This window comes from Diabrotica virgifera, chromosome 1 (genome assembly GCF_917563875.1).
Source record: "Diabrotica virgifera virgifera chromosome 1, PGI_DIABVI_V3a".
Classification (NCBI taxonomy): Eukaryota; Metazoa; Arthropoda; class Insecta; order Coleoptera; family Chrysomelidae; genus Diabrotica; species Diabrotica virgifera.
The window spans coordinates 82547849-82572482 of NC_065443.1; the positions used below are offsets into that span (position 1 = coordinate 82547849).

The following is a 24634-nucleotide window of genomic DNA, read 5'->3' on the forward strand; positions in this document are numbered from 1 at the left end:
CTATATAAGAGAGACACAAATAGGCATTTATACTTGTCTTAAGGGCCACATATGTATATACGTGGCTTATATGTGCATATAATGTATAAAGTAACTTTTAGAATCGCGATATCTCAGGAATGGTAACTCTTAGGAAAAAAATTGTAAGGACAATTTTTGTAGAGAATGTTAAGATCTACAACTTTGGTTTGAGGTTTTTTTTGATAAAACTTACTGTTTTCGAAAAAAATCCAAAAAATCTCAAATTTTGACCTTTGACCCCGAATAACTTTTGACGCACACATGGGATCGATGGGGACTTTTTAAACTTTATTTGTTATGGTATACCCTAGCTCTCCACCAAAATTTGGCTCTCCGGCAATTTTTGTTATTTGCCAAGCATTTTGATGTCTAAGTTGACCGGATTATTAGAAATCATCTATAGTTAAAAATTTGACCTGGCAACAATGCGGCGTTTCAAAAGGCAGACAGAATAAGTGTATCAACCTGATACGGTGGGGTACCCTTAATTAATTATATCAATTTCATCAACCATATCGTTTTCCCACGTATTTTGATGCATACAATGTATATGCAGAGTTTATTCGTCCATTATTTCCCGTCATATCCTGATAAGTTCTGTTTTTAAATTCAACAACTAGCGTATCATATTTTCGAATAGAATTTAGTAAGTTTTTTCTTTATTTAAAACCACATCAACCGCGCAGGGTTATTAGTGGATATAAGAAAACAAGAAATATTATATTAAATCAAGGGCGGATTCAGAGAGGGGGACATGGGGGCCATGTCCCAGAATTTAAAAAAATATAAATTTAAATATTTGCAGTTCAAATGTTTTTAGTTTCAAACACATATATAAGTACAAAACACGGGATAAATATGTCTTCTAGATTAGAATTGAACAAAAGCAGCAACGGAAGCTTCAAGAATTACATAGGATGTTTTGTAAATCAAAATGTTGATAATTTTACAAAGTACCAATTGTTAGAACGACTTTGTCAGCCATCAAAATGATATCAATTTCCATATTTTATACACACAAAGAATAAAAAAGAAGAATAAGAAAGAAGAATGAAAAATGTGGTCACAGTAAAAGAATAACAGCCCAAAGCCTTGTCACGAAACCTTAAACATCTTTCGCCAAACTCATGGAGCCATACAAACCCATGAGAAAACATCATACCACAAGGAGTGCGTTCAAGTTGGGCTGGATATTCTACAAAGTTATCGCAACCCGCAAACGGCAGTCAATAACTAGATAGAAAAAGAAAGACTACGACCAATATTAAAGTCTATAGTGTTCTTAGGTCGACAAAATATTCCTCTAAGAAGCCATCGTGATAATGGCCTTGTGCTTCTTGACAAAGATGCTGACCCTATCAATGAGGGACATTTTAGGGAATTGTTAAAGATTAAAATCGCATCAGGAGATGAGACTTTTTAACAATACAGGTTACAATAACGGTAATACAGGTAACAATACAGAACAATAATGAATCAGGTCCACAGTTCAAATTATTGGGTGCGACCCAAAATAATGACAACTCTACCCTTATCGATAATAATCTACGAGAAGTGCAGGGCTTTAAGGTGGAATTACAAAACAAATATTTTGTATGTCTTTGTACTCACTTTATAATGCTCAAATGTGATCTGGATTTCAATGCATATTTTTTTATAATTCTCGTATCAAAGTAGGCGTGTATAGATTCTGGAGACGACCCCAAATTATTACTCTGTCACATTTGAGAACACGTGGAACAGCTTTCTCTAAATTTGAGATACATACATACTAACAACATTCGTGAAGACTTTGTCAAGTTCCAAACTTGTTGAAAGAACTGATCCAAAGAAATGTGTAAGAATCGGTACTGACTTTAATAATTCTTTAATAACGATAAGTATTGAATGTCTTTATGGCACTTAAAAGTGCCTTAAAACTCACCATTTTAGACCTAATTTTTAAAAAATTTCCTCCAGTCCCCCGCTATCAAAACCCATGGCCCCCACCGAAAATCGGTCCTGAATCCGCCCTTGTATTAAATACAATTATATAATTTGATGTCTCTTAAATAGGTTAACTATAGGTTTGTTCCAACACGACCGAGAACCGTCACGAAACGGTAACGCTCCTGCGCAGTAAACAAAATCCGTTCCAACAAAAATATGATCGTCATCGGATCGTCCTTCCCACTGTTCCAACAAGAATAATCTTTCGATGACGGTTTCGTGATGATCATTTCAGTAATCGGGCAAATGCATGATGTGCTCGTTGGACTGACTTGCGCACTAGGATTTAATTCTTTAAATTTTTTGAGCCTTTGATCGACTGAAAGCACACAATCTGTCACCAACAAAAATGACAAATATATGATAATGATAGGTAAATCAGTTATCAGTCAGATAAGCGTTCCAACATCGGTTTCCAAATTACCGTCATGGGACGATAACTATAACTGGGCAATACAATTACGAACATGCGCACAACAAACGGTACAAGTAGTTTCGTGACGGTTTCTGGACCGTCCAAAAGTTCATGTTGGAACAAACCTACTGTTAAGAGTTTTATCAGTCAGATAAGCGTTCCAACATCGGTTTCCAAATTACCGTCATGGGACGATAACTATAACTGGGCGATACAATTACGAACATGCGCACAACAAACGGTACAAGTAGTTTCGTGACGGTTTCTGGACCGTCCAAAAGTTCATGTTGGAACAAACCTACTGTTGAGAGTTTTATCAGTCAGATAAGCGTTCCAACATCGGTTTCCAAATTACCGTCATGGGACGATAACTATAACTGGGCGATACAATTACGAACATGCGCACAACAAACGGTACAAGTAGTTTCGTGACGGTTTCTGGACCGTCCAAAAGTTCATGTTGGAACAAACCTACTGTTGAGAGTTTTTGGTGAGAACTGTTTTGAGATCACCATCTGTGTTTCCATGGAATCTTCTTTCTTCCAGGAATTGCGGACAGTAGGATATGGTTGACGGTCAGTGGATCTGAGCAGTTTGACTAGATTGGTGGTCGTTCTTCTGTTATTAAGTATTTGTGTGTAGGCAGAATGGCCAATTCGTAGACGGTTAATAATAACTGGGTTTCTTCTGTTTGAAGGATTATCCAGGACAGCATTTATTTTTGGGCAGATTACATTTAACTTTGTACCTAATTTTTCCCAATGATTTTGCCATGTATTCCTAATTGGAGCCTAATTCCTAAGTGGAGCATAGAGCTTCAGTGAAAACGCGCCATCGGGTTCTATTTTGCGCTAAAGTCTTCACCTCATTCCAAGACTTTCCTTGGTCTTTTATCTCGCCCATGATGGATCTTCTCCAAGTTTGTGCTGGGCGACCTCTTTTTCTTTTTCCTTGGGGATTCCCCTTTAGGGCAATCTTTGCAATGCTTGACTATGATACGTTAGCAGTGGCGGATCCAGGGGAGGGCGATGGGGGCAATCGGCCCCCTCTCAAACCAAGTTATAATATAACTTAGTTTAGTTATAATATAAACATTATAAAACCATTCATTTACATTTAGCCAATCGCCCCCCCCCCCCTCTTGACGATGCTGGATCCACCACTGTACGTTAGGAAATTGTAACTTTTTTCCATCAAAACTATTTCCCATTTTTTTTTTGGATCCGTATCTGTACGTGAGAATAAAAACGAAAACATACAGTGCGCTTTGGATATTACGTAAAATGAACAAATAATCGAAAGTGAAAACCGCCTCAAAATTTAGGCCAAGTTCAAACGAGTGTGGACCGCGCTTTATCTATCTTTGTTCAGCCAATGCGATGAGTCAGAATATTGCAATAACTTTATAAAATGCTTTTATTCTCTTTAACAATGACGCACTGTAGCAATTTTTATAGCCTTTAAACCAAGGTAGTAGAAGTTGGTAAATTGTAGTGAAGCAATAGATCTTGTTAAAAACTAGTTAAATCTTTTTTGTTGCTGTTGTTTCTTTTTATATAATTTTAAGTTATCACCTAGAGAACTGTCGAATAAAAAAGTTAATTGCCATTTGTTAATTCTTTTGTTTTTATGAGCTAAGAATTATATTTTCCAACTCTCGTAAAAACGTTAGAAACTATATTTTTTATTATTTTCTATCTTCTTAACGGATCTTTACTGAATGCCAACGCTTAGTACTATTTCGAACCAAATAATACAGGGTGAGTCATGAGGAACTGTACATACTCCTACCTCGTATAGAGGCCCCTATGGGGAATAACAAATGACCATTAAAAAGTGTCTGCTCCCATTGTTTAATAATATACAGGGCGAGTTTCGCATTTTGACAGACATTTGTCTTCATCATACTTTTTGAACGATCAAATCGATGTGTCTCTTATTTTGGTCAATCGTTACACTATTACCACCTAATCAACTGATTTATTCACACTAAAAAAATCAGGTCCGGCTTTAAAAAATTAGTTCGTTTGGGCCTTAGAAAAAGTTTCACCCTGTAACGCATTTGAAAACTCTAATATGAATTTTACAAATTAGACAAATTGGCAATTAAAATGGCATATTTATTTTTTCCCCACACGATTACTTAATTTTTTATAAAAAAAATCAAATTTGACTATGAATTAAAAGTTTGGTAAAATGAACCATAGATTTGAAAAAAAATAACTTTTATTAAAAAAATTAACTTTTATTACAAAAATTAATTTTTTTTAACAAATATTTAATTTATGTTACCACCCAATCAACTGATTTATTCACACTAAAAAAAGATCAGGCCCGGATTTAAAAAATTAATTCGTTTTGGTCTTAGAAAAAATTTCACCCTGTATACGCTTTTTGAAAACTCTAATATGAATTTTACAAATTAGACAAATAGGCAATAACAATGGCATATTTATTTTTTCCTCACAAGATAACTTAATTTTTTATTAAAAAATCAAATTTGTCAAAATCGGAATTTTAACCTAAAAATGAAAAAAAAATGAAATCACGGTTTGACTCGCTACAACTCTGTTCCATTTTAATATTTTTATTTCTGAAATTTTTACAGCTAATATCTCTTACCATTGTGAAGACTATGAAAATTGTTGTAGACTTTCAGTCTTCTTTTCGTAAAAGATATGAATTTTTACAAATAAAAGATGCAGATTCCTAAATTGCAAAGTTAAATCGCAAAAATTGAGTGAAAAAATTTAAAATTTATCTATTTGATCACGTCTATGTTAAACTATAGAGTACAATGAGAAGTGTTATGAGGAGTTATAAATCTAGACGTGTTATAGAAACAAAAATGGTGAAACTTTTAATTTTAAGAAAAACGTTGTTTAATTTTTTTTTATTTTTAAGGTAAAATTGCGATTTTTACTTTGATTTTTTAATAAAAAATTAAGTAATCGTGTGGGGAAAAAATAAATATGCTATTTTAATTGCCTATTTGTCTAATTTCTAAAATTCATATTAGAGTTTTCAAAAAGCGTATACAGGGTGAAATTTTTTCTATGACTCAAACGAACTAATTTTTTAAAGCCAGACCTGATTTTTTTTCTAGTTTGAATAAATCAGTTGATTGTGTGGTAACATAAATCAAATATTTGGTTAAAAAAATTAATTTTTGTAATAAAAGGTAATTTTTTTAACTCTATGGTTCACTTTACCAAACTTATAATTCGTAGTCAACCTATTTGTCTAATTTGTAAAATTCATATTAGAGTTTTCAAAAAGCATATACAGGGTGAAATTTTTTCTAAGACCCAAACGAACTAATTTTTTAAAGCCGAACCTGATTTTTTCTAGTTTGAATAAATCAATTCATTGGGTGGTAATAGTGTAACGATTGACCAAAATAAGAGACACATCGATCTGACCGTTCAAAAATTATGACGAATACAAATTTCTGTTAAAATGCGAAACTCGCCCTGTATATTATTAAACAATGGGAGCAGACACTTTTTAATGGTCATTTGTTATTCCCCATAGGGACCTCTATATGAGGTAGGAGTATGTACAGTTCCTCATGACTCACCCTGTATAACCAATTCGGAAAAACACAATTTCGGAATCATACCTATAATGATGAGGCAAAGAGAACTGAAGTATTAAATAATTTACCTTGAAAGCAAATCTCAAATTTAGTATTTTTTATTTTAAAAAAATGCACAACGCCCAAGTGGACCAAGAACCGTGTATCTAATATTTACATATTAAACATATTAAAAAATATATACAGTTTTATGTATCCACTGAATATAATATTACATATGTACAGTTTTAATTGCAATAAATATGGATTTGACAAATTATGTGCATATGCAAAGGCATAAGTGGGTAGAACTCATATATCAGGTTCCTCAAAGACGCCCGTTGTAAAACTTCCTACAGTGTTGCCACGTCATACAAATGCACTACAAACAATACATGGCTAAAATATTGTTCTTGTGTTTCTGGTACACCCACGGCGCTTCTGTGACATGTGACATGACGCCGGCAGAAATACGACCTGACGCAGAGAGGACAGAAAGATTGCTCGAAACAGCTTCGAAAAATCGATGTTAAGGCTCTATCGGACAGAGCTAGAGGTACAGATATATGACGGAGAGGCAATGTGCATAACATTAATAACTGGGTAAGAAACCAAAGAGTAGAATGGAATGACCACATAAGCCAAATGACAACAAATAGAGTAGTAAGGACGGCGAGAGATGGTTCCCCAATAGGAAGACGATCAGTGGGAAGACCACGAAAACGATGGAATGACTACTTGGCACATTGAAAAAACAGACAATTGAAAAAACATGGACCAAATGAATTAAAAACACGGTGCAAGATTTGTGGTTTTCCAAAACAAGTCCTCTCTACACCTACCCTAAAAACCTTTTGTTATTCTATTATACATATTGCTCACAATTTTCAGATACTACTCATCCTTTCTTATTCAGTTACTACTCTGTAGCGTTACAACCCTTCGTGGGTTTTAGGCGACTCAACAACATGCCTCTATTCTTCTCTGTCTTGAGCAATATCTATCCAGTTCTAGGTCTTCTTCCAGTTGGGACTTCGTTCCATACCAGCCTTACTGTTCTTTCGTCAGAATGTCTTCTGAGGTGTCCTGTCCATTGCAGTCTTCTGCACTCTATTTCTTTTATTATGTTAGCGTCTGGGCAAGTTCTTCAAACTCTTTGTTAGTTCGTATCCTATATTATCCTGCTTCATCAAGCAGCGGTTCAAAAATATTCAGTGACCTCCACAAAACCTCTTGAGGTACGCTATCATTCATATGTTATTTAAAGATTAACAATGAAAAAGAAAAATATATTCTTCAAAATTATAAACACCACTCTTTAACCAGGCACAAAATTGTCATAACTTTTATTTTCTGTTCCCCGATCTTTTTTGTAGCCTAATTAATTTATTTTCGGATTTTACCTTGTACTTGTTTCTATAACAGTACTGTTTGTAACAAGTTCTTCTTCTTCTTCTTCTTTTTATATAGACATTACTCTGTCTGTTTTTCAATGTGTCTCCAGTAAGTTGTCATTCCATCTTTTTCGTGGTCTTCCCACTGATCGTCTTCCTATTGAGGAACCGTCTCTATCCGTCCTTACTACTCTATTTGCAGTCATTCGGCTTATGTGGTCGTTCCATTCTACTCTTCTGCTTTTCACCCAGTTATTAATGTTGTCCACCTTGCATCTCCTTCGTATATCTGCACTTCTAGCTCTATCCCACAGCGTCTTACCATCGATTTTTCGCAATGTTTTCATCTCTGCTGTTTCTAGCATTCTTTTTGTCCTTTCTGTATCAGGTCGTGTTTCTGCCGCGTATGTCATTATTGGTCTGATGACTGTTTTGTAAATTCTGGCTTTCACTTCTTTTCCGATGTTTTTATTTCTCCATATTGTTTCATTCGGGCGACCTGCGGCTCTGTTTGCTTTATTCACCTGATCTTCCACGTCTGTTTCGAGCTTTCCGTAGCTGCATAGTGTGATGCCTAGATATTTAAACTCCATGACTTGTTCTTTTATTTGACCCTCAGCTCTAATTTACACCTTATTAGATCTGCTTTTATAACCATGCATTTAGTCTTTTTTAGGGAAATTAACATGTTAAATTTTCTAGCGGTTATATTAAATTCGTGCAGCATACGTTGTAAATCATCTTCACTTTGAGAGATTAGTATTGCGTCTGCATCGTCTGCATAGCAGATTATTTTAAGTTGTTTTTCTCCCATTTGGTATCCTTTTTTTGTTCTTACTTTTTTTATTATTTCGTCCATGATCAAGTTGAACAACAGAGGACTCAGGGAATCTCCCTGTCTTATCCCATTGCCAGCTTCAATTGGGTCAGTGAGTTCTTCATTTACTTTTATTTTTATTGTGTTGTTCTGGTAGATATTTTCGATCCTTTTAATTATTCCTAGAGGTACCTCTCTTGCGTACAATAAATGGATAACGTCCTTTAACAAGTTCTATAATAATAATTACCGGCAACACTGTGTGGCGAGAAAGAACGACAACTGGTTAAGTAAGCCAGTACAGCAAGCAAGTAGGTAGACAGAATTGAATAATAAACAATTGAAAGCGAATCTGAAACAACAACTTTCCCCGACTAATACTATTCGGAACACTTTCCATTTTTGCCATAGAATTCGCTTGTTACGATCCACCATTTCGTAATAGACAGTAATAATATAGAAGTAATGACCTAGTGACAGTGACCTAGATAAAGATTGTTATTATTATAAAATCGACAAAGAATGAGGAGGAATAGATGAATTGGCCGGATTTTTGTATAGTGATGAGTTGTTCTGAATATATGATAAATGTATCTGCATTTTTTGATAACTACTATGATGGCCTTTGTATATTTCGGGATTTTTTATTTAATGTTTTGACGGGTTTCTGGAGAAGAATGTTTGTGGTAGGTTCAGTAAATGGACGTTAGGCATATTATTTGTGAATTTTGCATTTAGATAAAGACGTGTTTTAATAATATCAACCATAATAAGTGAATGGCTGAATGTAACGAATGCCACCTTCTTCTTCTTCTTCTTCGTCTAGCCATTCACGTCCACATCTGAACATAAGCCTCTTCAAGTCTTCCTTTCCATTGTTTGTTGTTGTACGCTACTTGTAGCCAATTTCTCCCGGCAGTTCGTTTCAGATCATCTGTCCATCTCATAGGAGGTCTGCCTCTGGGTCTTTTGTGTTCGTATGGTCTCCAGGTTAGAATTGTTCTGTGCCATTTGTTAAGATCGCTCCTAGCTACATGTCCAGCGTATTCTCATTTCAATTTTAGTGATTTTTTAACCACATCGGTGACTTTGGTTTTCTGTCTTATCCATGTGTTTGTTTTCCTGTCCTTAGCTTTTGCTAAGCTGTTTCCATCGCGTGTTGAGTGACACATGAGTATGTTCATATTCTTTTTTGTGATTGTCCATGTTTGTGCCCCATATGTTAATATCGGAATAATGCATGCATCAAAAACTTTAGATCTAAGATGTAGTTGAATTTGCTGATTTCTGAGTATATAGTTTGCCGAATGCTGCCCATGCTAACTTTCTTCTTCTTTGAGCCACCTATTTTAGCAATATTCAAAGATTAGCAATGTTGTCGTTAGAAATCAATAAATTCAATACTTCTAATAGCAGTTAACTTCTAAGTTAACAACAGACAACATTTTTTTTAAACTAATCATTCTAAGCCGGTCAAATCTCTACAACCTATTATTAATACATAAATATAGAAGGCCAAATAAGGTCAATGACTAATTTTAATTAGGGTGGTCAGTAGGGGGAAGTTTCCGATCACTTTTTCGCTGAAAAAAAAAATAGGGACTGACATTCTTTTCATAATAAGTCATTTAATTTTTGAGCTAGAGACTTTTTTTATTTTTATAGATAGATATTTTTAAATACTTTAAATTAGTTTAAACAAGTTATCCTCGAAAAATGCACAGTTTTCCCGTCTTTTGAGTTTGAAACTACAATATTTAGCATTTGACGAAGAAGAGCTAACATAATAAAGTATAGCTCGATTACTATTGGTCTTAAAGAAAATAAAAAAACTGTGTTGTTTATTTTTTCAAAAGATACATTTTTGTTAAGCAAAGTTGTTTTGATTATAATTCAATACTCAATTCTGCTAATAACTCAAAACTTTTGAGTTATTAGCAGATAACTGATTAAAAACATTGCTTTTTTCGATATAAAACTAACACTTTCGATAGCGAATAAATCGAAAACTATTAATTTTATCAAAAGAATGTATGGAACGTTTTTTGCTTAGAATGAATGTTTTTACCAACTTTTGCGGTCAAAATAAAATAAAAAATTTCCACCCCGAGATGGGGTGGCAACCACCCCCATGGTAAAAGCGACTTTCGGTTTCATATAGATTTTGATCCTTGGACTATCTACTAGACTTATTCTCAAATTTTCAAGCAAATCGATCTATTCTGTAAAAATTGTGAGGTTTTGTCCTATTTTGAGCTTCATTACTTGGACTAAATGACGACTCGAGATGAAGAATTTGAAGATTACTACGAATCTTTGAAAGAAAAACATTGAGGACCATATATGGCGGAGTGAACTAAGAGGGTCTGTGAAGGCGAACTAATTTTATAGACTTGATGTTTCGGTGATGCAGATGTAGATATCGTGAAAGTGGAAACTATCAGACTAAACAGCCAAGATGGAAGGCCACATTATTGGAAGGAGGAAAGTGATTCTGTTAATATGCTAAATAGGCCGGTCGGAAGAAGAAGAAGAAGAAGAAGAAGAAGAGGGCGACCTAAACTCGGATGTCTGGACAATATGTACGAAGATTTAAGGGAGATTGGAGTAAGGGGATGGAGAAGACAGACAGACGACAGGAAAGGATGGAAGAATATCTTGAGACAGACAGGCTCACGAATAGTTGTAACGCCAACTGATGATGAATATGACCACTCCGAGTAACTTGGAATACAATACAACATATAGAGCAAATGAGCTTTTATGTGTCTTAAAAATTGTGATCAATGATTTTCAAACCCAGTTACATTAAAACAAATATGTTTCAAAATTTCGCAATTTTGTCAAAGAAAATGCATCAAACTATTACAGTACACTCTCTATATAACGTTCACGGATATTACGAGCGTTCGCTTATAACGAGGTACACTAGATGTCCCATGAAATTCCTATTGAACTATAACACCTCTTTAACGAGGCATATTTGGTTATAACGAGTAAAAATGAAATCGAAGAATATGTTTCTTTGCCTGTTTTTAACGCAGTAATGGCTATAAATAAATACCCCAGCTGCCTGTATATAGAAATGCCCAACATCTGTGTTATTATCGAGGCCAGTGCTGTAATAAACTTCACCGCCTGTAATAAACTTCTTCCTGTTTATCTATCGACCGATTTTGAATATTGTAGGAAATTTACAATTTACGATGGCGAAGTCTCATTGTTCAGGTCGACCATCGACACCTAAACTACGTAAGAGGCATCAAAACATTTCAATATTATTTTTGTCTGATATAACGAGATCCGCTTATAACGAGGTAATTAGTCCGCCATTTCAGTCCTCGTTATAGAGGGAGTCTACTCCCTGTATAAAGAAGTCCATCTGGACCAAAATTGATTAACCAGGAACATATTGCTCGGCCTATAATGTCTAACTTGGATATATTGTATGAATATATTTTTTAACAAGTTTACTTGAATTGCTCTCTCAACTGCTACATTGTTGGCGTTTACCGTCTGACGCCATGCGACCTCTTAATCACGTGATAAGATTAACGCCTCCATAGAATAAGAATTGGAGCAGACTTACCTACTTCTAATCTGTTAGGCGCAGGAGTGGCGACCCCATAAATTCTTAATACGCAATTTGCTGAGAAATGAGATGCAAATAGTTCATCTACTGTTGTAATTAGTTCCTCATTTGCAAGTGATCAACTTGGAACAAACGATTTATTCAAATACTTGACTAGACGCGACGCGAAAGACGTAAATTGTACTGTTTCTTTATAATATAAAGAAACAGTACAATATACGTATTACATGTAATTTGAAGGATTTCACTCACAACTTCTACTGAGCGTATTATACCAGTAAACAAAAATAATTATTCTCCAAATCTTGAAGTTCCTTCTTCTTCTTCTTCTTCTTTGAGTACCGTTCCCACATTTATGATAAGCCAGGTCCAAATTTATGAAGTATTAATGAAGGATTCTGAGCCATGACTATTTCGTCCTACCAATTCCTCTTTTTCCGTCGATCTTTTCGTTGAATATTAACTGCAGTATCCAGTATCTGCTACCTCTCAATATATGCCCCAGATATTCAAGTTTTCTCTTTTTTATCATCTTTGTCAAGTCACCTTCGCCTTGACCTTATCTTGTTAAGACTTCTATGTTTGCAATGCGTTGAACCCATGATATTCTGAGCATTCTACGATACGGCCACATCTCGAAGGCTTCTAATTTGTTCATCATATTAACCTTCATGATCCAGATTTCACATATAATAACACAGGATACACATTAAATTTTAGGAACTTGAGTCTTAATAGTAAGTTCAGCTGAGAATTGCTCAGTATAGATCTAAGTTTTATAAATGCTCCTCTTGCAACTTCTATACGAGTTTTAATTGCTTCATCATTATTTAGTGTCTCGTTTATCCGAGACATTTTAGGTATTTAAAATGGTTAACTTTTGTAATCGGCTCAGTGTTAACAATTAGTTGCATAGGGCCAACGTCTTGTTTACTAATCACAAGTAACTTTGCCTTTGATGTATTTATGCAAAGTCCGTTATAGGAGCATTCTCTAGTGACTCGATCTATAAGTAATTAAAAATTTTCGATACTTTCAGCCATGATCGCTGTGTCATCTGCACATCTGATGTTGTTAATAGTTTCCCCCGCAATTCGAACTCCACACCGCCCTTCCAAGGCTTCGATAAATTTTATTTCCGACTGCACGTTAAATAAAGTTGGGCATAACAGACGTAAATTAGTTTCTGTACTTCCCAATGATCTTTGAAGTAATGGTAGTAGCATTGAGAACAAAGATTCCCCAATCCTTCTCTGAAACCGAATTGTTTGTTTCCCATTGTTTCTTCACATTTCTGCTTAAAATTATCTTGAGAAGCCGTATGAGAGTTACTCATGAGACTAATTAGTTGAAGTAAATTAGTTGACTAAATAACAGAAGTTCCACAATTTAAAATATTATTGGAAGGAAGATATTTTGGAAGAACCACATGTGATTTTTTCCTATCAACCGATCTTCATTTGCAAGCAGTAAAATATAAGTATTGTGCACGTAACTACTTTCACCTATAACGACTGTGTTATCGATATATCTCTTTGTTTAACCCCTAATAGCATTGTCGTTATCAATTGTTTTCAAATACTGGCTCCAAACAAAGTTTTGTACTTTAATAGTTATAGCTTCCCTACATTTATACTTTTTTATCGATATTTTCCTCAATTCTTTTAGTAAACAAAATACAGGAGTGGAGGCCCATGGCTTCTATTTTGGTCTCTATTTTTCTCAAATTATTTCTGTTTTTCGTATTTTCCTTCCAGTCCGGTATTCTTAGTTGTCTTACATCGGTTTTAACCTCTTCTAACCACTTCTTTTTTGGCTTCCTCTTCTGCGCTTTCCGTCCGTTCCTTCTGTTAATATGTTTTTTGCATATCTGTGGGCATCCTATAAACATTTCCCATCCCACGTGCTTTTTGTGCTTTAACTTTTTGTAGTATGCGTGGTTCATTATACAGTTCCATTTCTTCCTTATTTGTTCTTTACCATACGCCGTCATTGGCTTTAGCTGCTTCATGGATCTTAAGTGATATCTTTCTTTCCAATCATTCCAATTTCTGTATATTTTCCGACTTAACACCAAAGTTTCGCTGCCATACATAACCGAAGGTTGCACAGTCGGTTTGTAAATCCTGACTTTTGTAATCCTGGATATTAAATCCAGGATTACAAAATTAAATTACAAAAGAAAAAATTAAATTTTGTAATCTGGACTCCCTGTCTGTTTTAATTTCCATAGTTTTGACTAAGTACCCAAGTTACTCCTTCAATTATATCATATATGCAATCAAAAAACGCTTTTTGGAACTGCATTAAGTTAATAAAAAGATTATTTTGTTTGGGTTAAATAATATCGGTCTTCAACATAATGAGCATGTTGGTATGCTGGCGAAAAAAAGTGTAAAAAATGATTTGCCTAATAAACATCCTGTAAGTTTTTGTGATGCAGTCTCTTATATTAAAATGAAATACCTCACAGTCTGGAATGAATGTTGGTCACATCATACTTATACCAACCCTTCTAGGTACTGTAGTATACAAAAGAAAATACCGAATAGAACGTGGTTCCAGCCATATAATTATTCAAGAAAATACATCACAACTATAACACGTCTTCGTTTTGGTCACGCCTGTTATCCCACACACCTGCATAAAATTCGTGTTCTCGAAAATGATGTCCAAATTGTGATAAAAAAAGGTGATTTAGATCATATTTTTTTGAATGCCAAAAATATAAGAATGAAACAGATCGATTTATTCAACAGCTACAGAGACTTAAGATACCAGCTCCGTTTAATATCCTTAGTATCTTAGCTAATGGACAAGAGAGTATGTATAATGCATTGGTGATGTTTCTGTCAAATACCAAAATAGTTTTGTAGTGTCAAGTATTAAAAGTATATGTATGATATATGCATGAATATAGAGAAAATGTGGTGAGCAACTTGGACAGTCCATAGCAAGGCAGCTTTCGAATTGAGTAGGGAGCCGCGGAAGATAAAAAAAAAGAAAAAACTTGCTGTGGAACTTTGAGGACCTCACCGTCTTGTTTATTATTATGTATTCTTATATTATTATACTTATATTATTGTTATTGTTATTAAATTTTTTGGTAGATCGTTTTTGAACACACCTATGATGTTGAAAGGAAGCTATAATTAGCTTACCTTAGCTTAGTACCATCTTTTTATTTCAGTACCTAAATTACGTCTCAACAGCTACTGAACTAATTTTTCTTCGTTATTGATATTTTATGGACTTACCAGGAGAGTCATTTGATAGGGGTCAGGGGGCATTTGCCCCCCCCCCCTCTCTTGACCCTGAAAATGACTGAAATTTACAAAAAATACATAAAGTTCATGCCATTAAAAAAACTTAGTTTTGATCATTGTGTTTGGCTCCTACAGCTTTACTTCCTTTAGCTTCACTTTCTTGATCCAGTTTTTCAAAACAATATTCTCTACTTCTACTACTTATTCTTAGGTTATCTTCGGGTTCCATTTTCTTTGCTCCCATTTCAAAGTATTTTGATTTATTTTCGTTTATGCATAATCTAAACGTTTTCAGTTATTACCACATCATATTATTATTGACACATACTAAAAAGACTTGATACGACGCGCGACGCCGACGTGACAAAATTCATGTGACTAATTGATTTATGTATTCGAAGTTATTAATGACTTCTTCAAATTCATGTATCAAATTCAATTCTAATTCATTTTTATCAATATTTTAATCAACCCGTCGCAATGTACGGTAGAAAAAATCTAGGATAAAATGCAATTAATTAACCCAATAATGAAATAAGGCGAGACGAATAATGAAATAGGGACACAGGAAATGCAAGGGAAGTCTTAGAATAGTTACTTACTACACTACTAATCAAATTGTTAGTCACTTGAGAACATTGAGCTACAAATTATATTTACATGGTAAATATAAAGGGTTAATATTTTCTAACGCAGAAATGCAGCATTCTATGTGTGTGCGAGTTCTATCATAAAATAGTTTTTATAAATTGTGCGGTACGTGCATATTTATTTGAAAGCATTTACTTATACAGTGTAGATGTAGACCAAACGTCTGGAAACGTCTAATGATCTCTTAAATGGATGGCCCGAGTTCTGCAATTAAGGTATTGGAGTGAGGTACATAAATCCATACTGGATACGTGAAAACCTTACTCAAAAGACACAAAAACTAAATATATTGTCGGGTATAGGAGGTACTCAGTTAATCGGGCCATTTTTTATAGAAGGAAATTTAAAAAGCGATAATTATGAAATGCTACTTAGAAATACCTGCCCTAAAAACAAGTTTGGAGCCAATTTTAACAAGATATGGCTTCAGCAAGACGCAGCTCCACCTCATTTTGGTGTAAATGTTTGGCGAATTTAAGAATTAAGTAAAATTTAGATCAAACATTTTCGGGACGATGGATCGGTAGATTAGGTAGTACTGAATGGCCTCCTCGTTCACTCGATTTGAATCCTAATGATTATTTCTATTCGAGATACTTGAAAAAGTAGAATTTGTAAAACTAAATCAGCAAGCGTTGCAGAGCTAAGGCAAAGAATTATCGATGAATCCATAAGCGATAAATCCATAATTCATCTAGCAACATGGCCACAGCAACTAGAAAACTAAACAACCTGGTGTGGAGTAGTAAAATAACTAAAAACAACACGGATTTAAACGGAATCATCTTGTGTGACGTGGAGCAATGATGAAACAGTGAAATTATATACGAGATCTCTTCAACGTGAAATCCGTAGCAGACATTTTTGTAAATTACGCAAAGAAAAAATCCTGTATATTAAAATCAGAAGTGGAAAAAGCTATACAATAGGGCAAAGAGCAATAAAGAAATTGGAGTTGACCAAATTCCTTGGGAACTAGGTACTTAAACTCTTAGATAGTATGAGCCAGCCACCCACAGACTTTTTTAAGTAAAATCTACAAAAGCTGCAAGCTACAAGATTGGTTACAGCTATGTTCATAACGAAGCCAAAAACCGGGAATGCATCTATATGTAGCGACTTCAGACTGGTAAGCTTAATGAGTCATACCTTGAAAATCCTTTTATGCATTCTGAAGAATATACCCGTGGAGAAGGGAGAAATTGGGTAATAAAACAGCTTTGATGCCGAAACGGTCTGTAAACTCGAGAGACTTAGTTCTACGTGCGTCTCCTTCTAAAGAAAAGAAAAAAAACGTGAATGTCTGCTTTATAGATTTAGAAATTCAAACTTTCTTTTTGAACATTTGGAGTGCGCTGTGAATTGCGATGGAGAAAGCTCCAAACAGAAGTGGAAGATCAAGTGAATAGAGCAAACAGAGCAGAAGGTTGCCTAACAAACCTGACACAGAGAGGACAAAAAGAATGCTAAAACACAGCAGACATGAAAACCCTTGGAAAAATCGACGGTAAAACACGATGGGACAGAGCTAGAAGTACGAATATAACTCCTTGCTTAGAAAAAAGTCCATAAAGGTGATAGATTGGACGTAAAAAAACTATCTTGGCCACGGAACATTAAACAATGTACGAGGACTCTTCACGTGAAAGATCTATCGAGAGAAAGATTCCTCGATGCTGTTGGCATGATTATAGCCAACGTTTGAAGACTGACACAATTTATAAACACAGCAAATTTAACAAAATCAAAATTATTTCACCACCTATCGAATGTCATATAATAAAAAATTATTTTGTTCATTAGCATGTCGATTTAATTTGTTAAAATGCACGAAGTAAACCATTTATGATTTATTCCGAGTTTGTTCTCTGGAAATACATTGCAATAATAATGGTTATTTGTTTAGTTAGAACATTAGGGATCATAAATACCATATTACTGCACTTTAACGCTCATTTGGATATCTCCGCAGAAATTCGCCCACCTCGTTGGTTTTTATTCCAATAAATCTTAATTTGGTAAAGACTCGTTGCTCAATTCCAAGTTAACGTTCGACTTGGTTAGATAACTGGGTCGTTAGTTGCACATTGCTCTAGCTGTTTTTTCTATTTCGTATCTTTTCCAGGATCGCAATAAGCTGATATATAGACGAATTATAATTTAAATTAAGTTAAAACAACAACGCCATTAAGAGCGTCATAATTAAAATAAACTGCGCAATTTAAATCCGTCCGTTTCTTTTCTAATTCTATAGATCGGCATTTTAACTCGAAAATTCAAACTTAAAGTTTGTAATACATTTTTCAAAACCACTGTTAACAAAATTAAATTTAAAAAGGAAAGTATTCAACAAAATTAAAACAACAAAGTTTTACTTTTTATGGATACTGGCAGGCATTTAAAGATACAATGAATTGTTCCCTTACATGTGTAGGGGTAACATTTTATCAATTTTCAATGAAATATCATAGGTACAACGAATTATTGTAGGTACATTATGGTAGGGGAGCAAAGTATGCTAAATTTGCAGTCACTCGAGCGTTATGGGGACCTATTGGGCTGTGATTATTAGGTCCTAAAACCAAAAAGAGTAAAAGTAAAATTTTTCATTTTAGTGGGGACTTTCAATTTTTTAATATAATTTTCCATTTCCAACAATCGTTTTTTCCGATTATAGCGCCATCTATCCATAATTCGAAAACATTTCTCGAATAAAAGTTGCTTATTTTTACGTAAAGAATCCAAATATGTAATAAAAATTTGGGGTCCCATTTAAGATTTTAAAGTAAGCCCCCAACCCCACCTCCGTGGGAGGTCGTGTTTGGTACCATTCGATAGATTTTTAAAAAACATTTTGAAAGTGTATTTTGCAGTTTTTCGATCTGAGGTTCATTTTGCGAAATATCGCGGGGTTTAATTTTAAATTTACCCCCCCCCCTTTCCGTGGGGGGTCATGTTTAGTACCATTCGATAGATTTTTTAAAAATATTGACGACGTGTTTTTTAGTTTTTCGATCTGACGTTCATTTCGCGAAATATTCGCTTTTTTGTAAAAGTTTTAAACTCATTTCCTTACGCCCCGCTCAAATCGTCAGATTTTTGAAATATACACTCTTTTGCATGTACTTAACTTACCTTATCTTAATCTGACAAATTCGAGTATTTTTAAGGATAGATTATTTTTTCGAGCCCCCCTTAACGAACTTCCCTGTGTTAAGAGCCAATATATGGTAGAGGTACATCTGCAGGGTACCAACCAGGTTTCTCCCCAGGTTTGCAGAGTAACTGCATAAATCATCGCTTGGGCTCCCCTACCATAAACTGTGTATTAAAAACGTATTTCCGTCGACTGTCCATTTATGATCAATTTTAACACCCTCAAAATCATTGATTAATAACCCCTATTAATGCATGATTTTCTATTAATGAACGATTTCATTATAGGCAACACAACATACATTGCTTGCATAAATTAATTAACGCTCTGTGATTGGCAGTGACCTGTGGTGTAGGCAACCAAACATATACCTATTTATATTCCCACTAAAAAATTTAAAATCAAGTAGCCGCTGTTAGTACTATCTGTCATTGTATGTCATTATTTACTTTATTGTTTAAAATTCTGTGTATTTGAAAAATCAAAAGATGGATATATCTTTATTTCTGAAAAGTACGGTCGACGGAAAAGTTTTGTAACGAACTCGTGAATTAAAATGGCGATTAACAATCTCGAACATTAACGCGCTCGCACCGCTCACGCGTTAAAATATCTCAATTGTTAATCGCCCTTATTAATACACTTGTTGGTTACATAACTATTAAAAATACCATAATTTTCCCTTGCAGTTTAGTTATGGTAAATATTGCTTTGACTGTTTATATATCTTTTATAAGATAAAGATAGCAATACCACAGTAAAACCAAACACCATAACTTACCTTGAGATCTTTAAAGAATATCGAATTCCTCGCCCAATCGACTTGAGAAAAGAGATTTTGGTCCAAAACTTTACACATTAGTTCAAATAAGTCCACTTCACACTGATTGTACGTCTGGTTTTGTAAAAGAGTGTACAAAGAGTTTTGCCATTCGCGATCGTCAACGGCGGCAACGAAATCCCTAATGAGCGGCGACACTTTACTCGAAGGCGGTACACTGCTGCCCGGTACGACAGTCTCGAATTGGAACACTTTGGGACTAAGGGGTGATGTGGTGGTGGAGTTCGCTTGGGCCCAGAGTTTGTTATCCGGGCCCATGACCATCGACGAGTGACCTCCAGGAACGCCGACGATCTGGAGAGCGGGCTGCTGATTGGACGTGGGCTGCACCAACGAGGAGTTCACCTGGCAAAATAAAATACTCTCTTAAATATGAGGAAATATTAAATAAGGAAATAAAGGATTATAGTAAATTAAAAACAATTACATTATACATAAAAAATTGCATTACCAATATAGTTACTAATTTATAAATATTAAGAGGACATAAAGGTTTTGAGTGGTCACTTATACTCCTTTCTCCTTCTCATTCCTTAAACCCTTGTCAGCAGAGCATGGTGACACTCTAAATATTGTTAGCTTGCTGTCTTCATTGGGTGCGATCCTGTGCCAGATGGACTGCATCATGTAGGGATTTGGTCTTCACTTGGTCTGCCCATCGTGTTGGAGATCTTCCTCTTGGTCTTCCTCCTTCTACCTTTCCTTCTACTACCAACAGTTCCATGGTACCCGTTCTTCTGGCTATGTGGCCAAAGTAATTTAGGTATGCTGGGTTTACTTTTTTTAATAGCCTGTCTTTTATATGAAGCTCTTCCAGAATTGACAGATTGGTTCTGTCCAGGACACGCTTAGAATTCTTCTGTAGACGCACAGTTAAAAGGCTTCGATCTTCTAACGATTTTGTTTTAAAGTTCATGTTTCAGCTTAAGTAGCAATGGGACAAATAAGGGCATTCACCAAACTCAGCTTAGTATTCCTTGTTATTGTTCGATCTTTCCATATTTTAATTAATTTAGCTGCTTTTGCGGTTTGTAGCATTGCTAGTCTACGCTTGATTTCTGAGGAGCAATCATCATTGTTGGTTATCACGCAGCCCAAGTATACATATTTGTCTATTATTTCCACCGCACACATCTTATGGGAAATATAATGTCACTCAAATTCAATAAAATTTATAAGAACAGATTCGTTTTAAATTAACGGTCAATTCTGATCATTGCGCCAACTCTTAATTATGATTAATTACGGCGCAAATTGCAATTAAAGTTTATCGAAATCACATTTTTGGAGTCCATAAAAGTGTCAGTTACAATCACTATTGCTCTGGGTGCTATTCAGCCCGCTGGCCCTAAGCGGATTAGTGAAACTATTATAATAAGATGCTTAATAGCCCGAGAAGATTTTTATGGAGTACCGATAATTTGGGTATTTTAAAATATTTTTTCTCTCTCTCTCTAACTTATGTACAGCTGGTTCCTAAAAAAACTGATACGACTCAATAAGATTTGATCATTTTGAGCAGTGTATGATTGGTCTGACAATATATTATATTTATTATGACAGACAAATAATAAAATAAACAAACAAACGGCCATTTTTTGAGGTTGACGTTATCTGACCAATTTTAAGATTTGGCAGTAACAGTGACAGTATGTAAATAATAAGTATTTATCCTTCAAAATATAATAAATTAAATATAATTAAACTCATATTCATTATATCACACCTCATCAAAAGCTTTTTACAAGAACATAGTCAGCGATTTTGATATGGCTTAGAGCCAGACTACATCAAGATCGCCTATAAATCGTGCTGGTAATTGCCTTGCAGCGAGACCAAAAACAAAAAGAAGAAGAAGAAGAAAGTACACTGCTCAATTTTCTGCAAAATACGCTTTAAGAGTCGTATCAGTTTTTTTGGAACCAGCTGTACGTACCCATTTGATTCCTGATTTATTTATATCAATTTCTGCTCTTATTATTGAAAATTCAGAGTTGGCGCAATGATAAAAATTGACCGTTAATTTGAAACGAATTTATTCATATAAATTTTATTGAATTTGAGTGACATTATATTTTCCATAAAATGTGTGCGGTGTCCTTTCCCACTTGGTGTATGTGCGTTAGATTACTATTTGCCCCGTCTATCATTTCTTTTGTTTTTACGGTGTTGATCTGAAGTCCAAAATCTTTGCTTATATGGCTTAGTCGTTAGTTGATGGTAATCATTTTGACTTAATTCGCTGCTAATGTGGCTTTTTATCGCTTCTCATTTATTTTGGCCACTTGTCATATGTCGTATAATATTAATATAGCTACGTCATACGTCTTTGGTATGTATAATTGGTATATACCAATAACGTATGACTTACATATTATATTAATATTATAAGACATATTATATGACAAGTGCTCGAAACAAATGAGAAGCGATAAAAAGCCCTATATAAGTGTGTTATCTGCATATCGCAGGTTACTGTTTGTTCTGCCTCCTATAGTGATTCCTCTATCCCAATCCTCTAGAACTGATCTCAATAGACCTCCCTGTCTAACGCCACGTTTGATTTCGATATTGTCTGACTCTTCTGTCCCTATTGCACCTACTTCTTCTGGTTTATGTGGGTCTACTATTATTTTTATTATTGTATTTTTGGTTCCATTCTGTCTATACGGTCTACGTGTCCAAGTACATAGTTTTATAGCGTTCATTATATGTATTGCCCCAACTTCGTTTAATATCTTTAAGCATATTTTTTTACACAACTGGATCTAGGTCTGGATCCCGCATATGAAAAAAAAGTTGATTAATAGCAAGCTGAAAATTTGCTAATAGCTTAAGAGTGTCTAGTCGGATAAACTTTGATATATGGGAACACTGGAACAGGGGCAGTTTTAATTGTGGAACAGGTTAAAAATTTGGAACGGTCACACCACGAAAACGGCACATTTATTTTGTCCGACAGAACAGACTTAAACTCTCCGAACAGAGATTAAACTCTCATGCAAAAATCAGACTGCTATTTATCACCTGTCATAATTCCTGTCAGTTGACATATTCTAAATGTTCCACTCATTAAAACGCCCATTTGGTGATAAATAGCAGTCTGATTTTTGCATGAGAGTTTAATCTCTGTTCGAAGAGTTTAATTCTGTTCTGTCGGACAAAATAAATGTGCCGTTTTCGCGGTCTGACCGTTCCAAATTTTTAACCCGTTCCACAATTAACACTGCCCCTGTTCCAGTGTTCCCATATATCAAAGTTTATCCGACTAGACACCTTTAAGCTATTAACAAATTTTCAGCTTGCTATTAATCAACTTTTTTTTCATACGCGGGATCCAGACCTAATCATATTATATCTACATAATTTGAATATTATGACCAGTTTGTAGTAACTAAAATAAAAATAATCCAAAGAAAATAATATACCTGTAAAAAAATACAAACAAATTATTAAAATATACAAAAAATAACAATATTAAATAAGAAATATATATGAAAAAAATTAAAAATCAATTTTAAGTTTAAAAACTTGAAGAATTACCAAAAACAAAAATACAGACAAACGGAATAACAGGACATAACATCAAGTTTTCAATTCTCCATATTGCTCACAATCCAATTCGTTAGTTTCATTTAATAAAATAATGGCAGCTTCATCGATTTATATTTTTTTAAATAAGGATCTTTCAAAACCAGTGATGAAGTTTTTACTACACTTCCAGCCGAGCAAATTGATCTATCTTGACTCATTCCTAGATTACAGTTGTACTTTCAGCCCAGCCTTTTTAAAAAACTTGACCTTTGATGATACTTCTACGAATTCGAAGGGTTCGAATTGATAATGCTCAAATGTATTGAGCCTTATTCTCTATACAACCCTGGGCAGTTGTCTTCAGCCTAACAAAATCTGCAATCTGCGCTTTCTGTCAGTCCAATTAATTCCATTCATGTGACATTTGAGGTGACAATAATTCGTAGTTCATTTTTTATCCATATCAAGTAGATTTATAGATCTCTCCTTCGAAAGTTTATGTGTAAAAGTCTTCGAATGATTAAGATCCATTTTCAATGTCGGTATGTCTAGGCAACCATAGTAATCTTATTTTGTTACTTTTTCCTATCCGAATCAGATTTTGAAAACAGTTCCAAACTAATTTAGAATCAATTAGATTCGATTTCAGAGCCCTTAATGACTGGCTATCTGATACAATTCTTATAGATCTGTCGTAATGATTGTTTACTCCAGTCCCAAATCCTTATCGGTTAGAGTTAGAGTAGTCTATACATCAGCATTGATCTGCCATTATGAAATTCGTTTTATTCGAATCACATTCGTCTCTTCCTAAAAATGACGGTAAACGACTTTTCGAAATTAGGTTGCATTGCATCTGGTATTTATCATTTCTAACTTGGGATGATTTTTTATTATCTCTTAAGATTTGATCACAGTATCATTTCGCCCTGCTTCCTAGCGTCGTAACAGCCTAACGGGTGAGTCGACATCGCTCTTGTCAGGATTAAGCGTCTTACTATTAAAGCCTGACATTTTTCCTGCCTTTGACAAAAATACAGAATGATGAAAAAATAATTTTCAACTTTTGTATAAGTACATAAATTTTTGGAAAAGACTGTAAACTGGAAAAGACTGTAAGACTTGTACACACTTCTAAGTAGGTCAAAACGGCAAACAGGTGTATGTTCTCAAAAAATTTTTGATAGTGTGTAAAAAGTTTTAATATCAGCTAAGTACTTTCAACACATAACGTGCCATCATCAGAGCTTCCTAAAAGGACATTTAAGATAAGATTTTTTTATAAAAAATGAGTGAAAAACTTACGTCCTCTTATAAAACCTTCATAGAAGAGCAATTGCTAAACGACACAATAAAATACATGGATACTGGGCAAAAGCC

At 34.5% G+C, this 24634-nt stretch overlaps 1 protein-coding gene across 1 annotated transcript in view; it reads right to left on the bottom strand.

Moving 5' to 3' along the window:
- LOC114327543 (nuclear hormone receptor FTZ-F1) overlaps positions 1-24634 on the bottom strand; it is an 824714-nt gene that overhangs the window by 22863 nt on the left and 777217 nt on the right. The window contains exon 4 of the mRNA XM_050641953.1: positions 19661-20065. Within this exon, the coding sequence (XP_050497910.1) occupies positions 19661-20065 (405 nt within the window). The remainder of the gene's footprint in view (positions 1-19660; positions 20066-24634) is intronic.